General features: G+C 36.3%; 1 gene segment (V, D, J or C); it reads left to right on the forward strand.

The window, feature by feature from the left end:
- Positions 1–562: 562 nt before the first annotated feature.
- LOC118229362 lies at positions 563–3122 on the forward strand. The segment is given in 2 exon segments: positions 563–716; positions 2406–3122. Coding segments are annotated over 2 exon segments (435 nt in total).
- The last annotated feature ends 200 nt before the right edge of the window (positions 3123–3322 follow it).

Here is a 3322-nt window from a genome sequence, read left to right on the forward strand (position 1 = left end):
AAATACATAAAAAAGTAATTTTTAACAACCTAGATTTTTCCAGACATTTTGTAATTTTAAATGAACACTGACAAACATAACGTGTTAACTTGGCTTCTTGCCTCTTGTGCCTGCATTTGGGAATTGTCTGGATTTCTGTGTTTCTGATGATGATGATGATGATAATAATAATAATGATAATAATAATAATAATAATAATAATAATAAGTGGTTCCCAGTGTCCTAGCTAAAGTCCCATCCTGGCTCTCTCATCCTGCTTCCTAATCATTCGCTGTTTTATTTGGCCAAAAAATGTTCTCTCCCTCCCCTCCTCAGCTGATGTATGGTGATTGATCTGGTGCAAAATGGCTGCTGTGCATCACCCAGGAGAGTGCTACACATTGGTTGTGGATGTGGAGAGTTCCCCCTCATCACTGTAAAGCACTTTGAGCATCTGGAAAGGCCAGTGCCATATAAATACAAAGTTTCATCCATTCTTGTTTAATTATTATGTAATAATTATCACTGCTATTCTAGAACCATATATAATTTTTTGAACTCCAAAGGAGGAGCTTAATATTCAACAAGTGGGAGGGGATTCCTGTTAAAACTATGCAGCGGGAGACAGAGTGGATGATGTATTTTGTTCTAGTTGTGCTTAAAGTCTGAGTTATTTTTCTTCCTGAAAGCTATCATGATTTTGCAGTGTTTGTCTCTTATATTTTCAACAATGGTGGGTAAGTAACATGCTTAAGTTCTTATGCCTGGTACGATAATCTTTTCCAAATAAATTCCAAATCCAATTAAATCCAAATTTGCTATTGTTATTACCTGGAATAGCTCATTGAGCTAACTATACTGTATATTAATATTTTCATCCTATTGTATTGGCGATAAATGTGAAATATAAGCAGTCATAGTGAATTAATTTCAACCCATTATTTCTGCAGGAGGCAGTTTGGGGGATGCAATTACACCAGTAACTAATGCAGTGAAATCGTTGGAGGGCAGCAAAGTTACTCTGTCATGCAACTACACTGGCACTGCATACAGTCTGCATTGGTATCGCCAGTTCCCCAACTCTAAACCTGAATTCCTCGTCCTTGTTACAAGCAAAGAAAATAAAAATGGGAGGTTTTCTGCTAAACCTGACAAAGAGAATAGCCGTGTGCATCTGGAGATCTCCTCTGCTGAAGTGGCAGACTCTGCACTGTACTACTGTGCCCTGGAGCCCACAGTGACAGGAAATCCATTTATGCTGTACATGAACCTGACACTGCCTGAGACAAGATAGAAACAAAGAAATATAATTTAATTTTAGATGTCATCACATATTTCTTCTTATATTATTATTTTCTGCAAAATGGCCGCTTATGTAACCAAAGCTCATGGTAAAATGTCCAGTGTCAATTCAACTGGACCAGAGCAGGACCACATGTACTCTGTAAAAGTTGATTTAACACTGAACATTTTGCTGTGCACCCACTCCTGTCTATATGAATATGTCAAAAAGGGGGATTTGTTTAATTACTTTTTAAATTGGTGTGTGTGCATTCAGTTACTACAGTGGAATAAAGAAATGAATCATTCAAAGGATTTAATTTTGAAAATTCTGTAATGGGAATACATTTAATCTCTGTGTTTCAAAGTTTCCTCTCTGAAGAAATAAAATATGGGTTCAAGTGTTTCAGTTGGAATTTCATTCTTTCAAACATTGTGTTACTAAAGTGTTAAATTCCCAAATAGCACAAGCAGAAAGCAGCTTTGATCCAAGACATCTGTATGGGCCCAGTGATCTACCATGTGAACCTGATTTTCCTTAACAATCAGATATGGATGCTGTTTCCATGATGGAAACACAACTGACAGACAGAAGTCTCCCTTTTCATACTCAGTATGTGCTGTCGTGTTGTTGTTTAAAAAAAAATATATTTTCTGTGGAAACTGGATTATGATGCTCAATAGTGTTTTTGTATCCAGAGGAGGAGCTACCAGGTTAGTGAGTGAGGGGTGGTTCCTGATATAAGTTTGCAGAGGGAGTCAGAGTGAAGGACTTAACCTCTTGTCGCTGTGCTTGAAGTCAGTGTTTCTTTCTAACATTCATCATGATGCTACACTGTCTATTACTTCTGTTTTCTACAATGGTGGGTAAGTAACATCCCACATTCACTTCATTTGGGCTGGTTGTTTAAAACATCATGCTGCTAAGTTTAAATAGACATACTGTATAAATAAAAGTTATGTATCAAAGTAATTTAACTTTAACTCATAGCCTACCAAGTATTTCATAAATCTGAATACAAACCTGTATTTTCATGTTTCATGTTGGCGAGAGGTTTTATTTTATTGTACTTGAACTAGAATACTTGAACCATATTATGTATGTATGTGTGAATTATTGTGCACTGTTTGTGAATTTTTTGCAGGTGATAGTTTTCAAGATTCAATAACTCCACTAAAGGACACAGTACATGCCATGGAGGATAGCAATGTTTCACTGTCATGCACCTACACTGGCATTGCAGGCCTTACAAAGTATCTGCACTGGTATCGTCAATATGACACATCCAAACCAGAATTCCTCATTCTCATTGGAGATGTTCGTGGGAGTGAGACGAAGAGAGATGGACGATTTAATGTTAAACTTGAGAACAGCCGCGTGGATCTGGAGATCTCCTCTGCTGAAGTGACAGACTCTGCTCTGTACTACTGTGCCCTGCAGCCCACAGTGACAGGAAACCCATCATCTCTGTACAAAAACCTGACAGCACTTGAAACCAGTTGCAACATAAGAACATTACAATGTATGAAGGCATAATGATGCAAATTTGCAATTCAGCCCATCCACACTGCATTTACCTAAATGGCAAGCATAGAAACACTGTTCAAATTTTACCTCTCCGCTTTGAGTGTTTCAAGTTTTATATTCACTAGATATTCATTTATCAAACTGTATTCTGACAATTTTAAGACAAAACCCAGTTTTGTGACTTGAACCTTTGGGTGATGTGTTTGTATTATTATATGTGCTTACAGTACTTCTATAAGTAATTTATTCTTCATGTCATATTTAACACTATTGCAGATGAACTGTAGCAGAACGCTAACAGTTGAATTAGAAATGAACTCATGAACTGTGGTGTCATAAGTTACTTATAATCAACACTTATGTGGTATGATTATCTGAAAAATAAATAAATGAATGAATAAATAAATACCATGAACATTCCACAAATAAAATGAGATTCTTGTAGTAACAAATTGAATTATTGGTTCACAAATAAATGTATCTGACACAAATAAATGTAGCTAGAGATACTTTGATAAAATGAGGGACTTGGCT

The sequence above is a fragment of the Anguilla anguilla genome, chromosome 6 (assembly GCF_013347855.1).
Source record: "Anguilla anguilla isolate fAngAng1 chromosome 6, fAngAng1.pri, whole genome shotgun sequence".
Taxonomy (NCBI): Eukaryota; Metazoa; Chordata; class Actinopteri; order Anguilliformes; family Anguillidae; genus Anguilla; species Anguilla anguilla.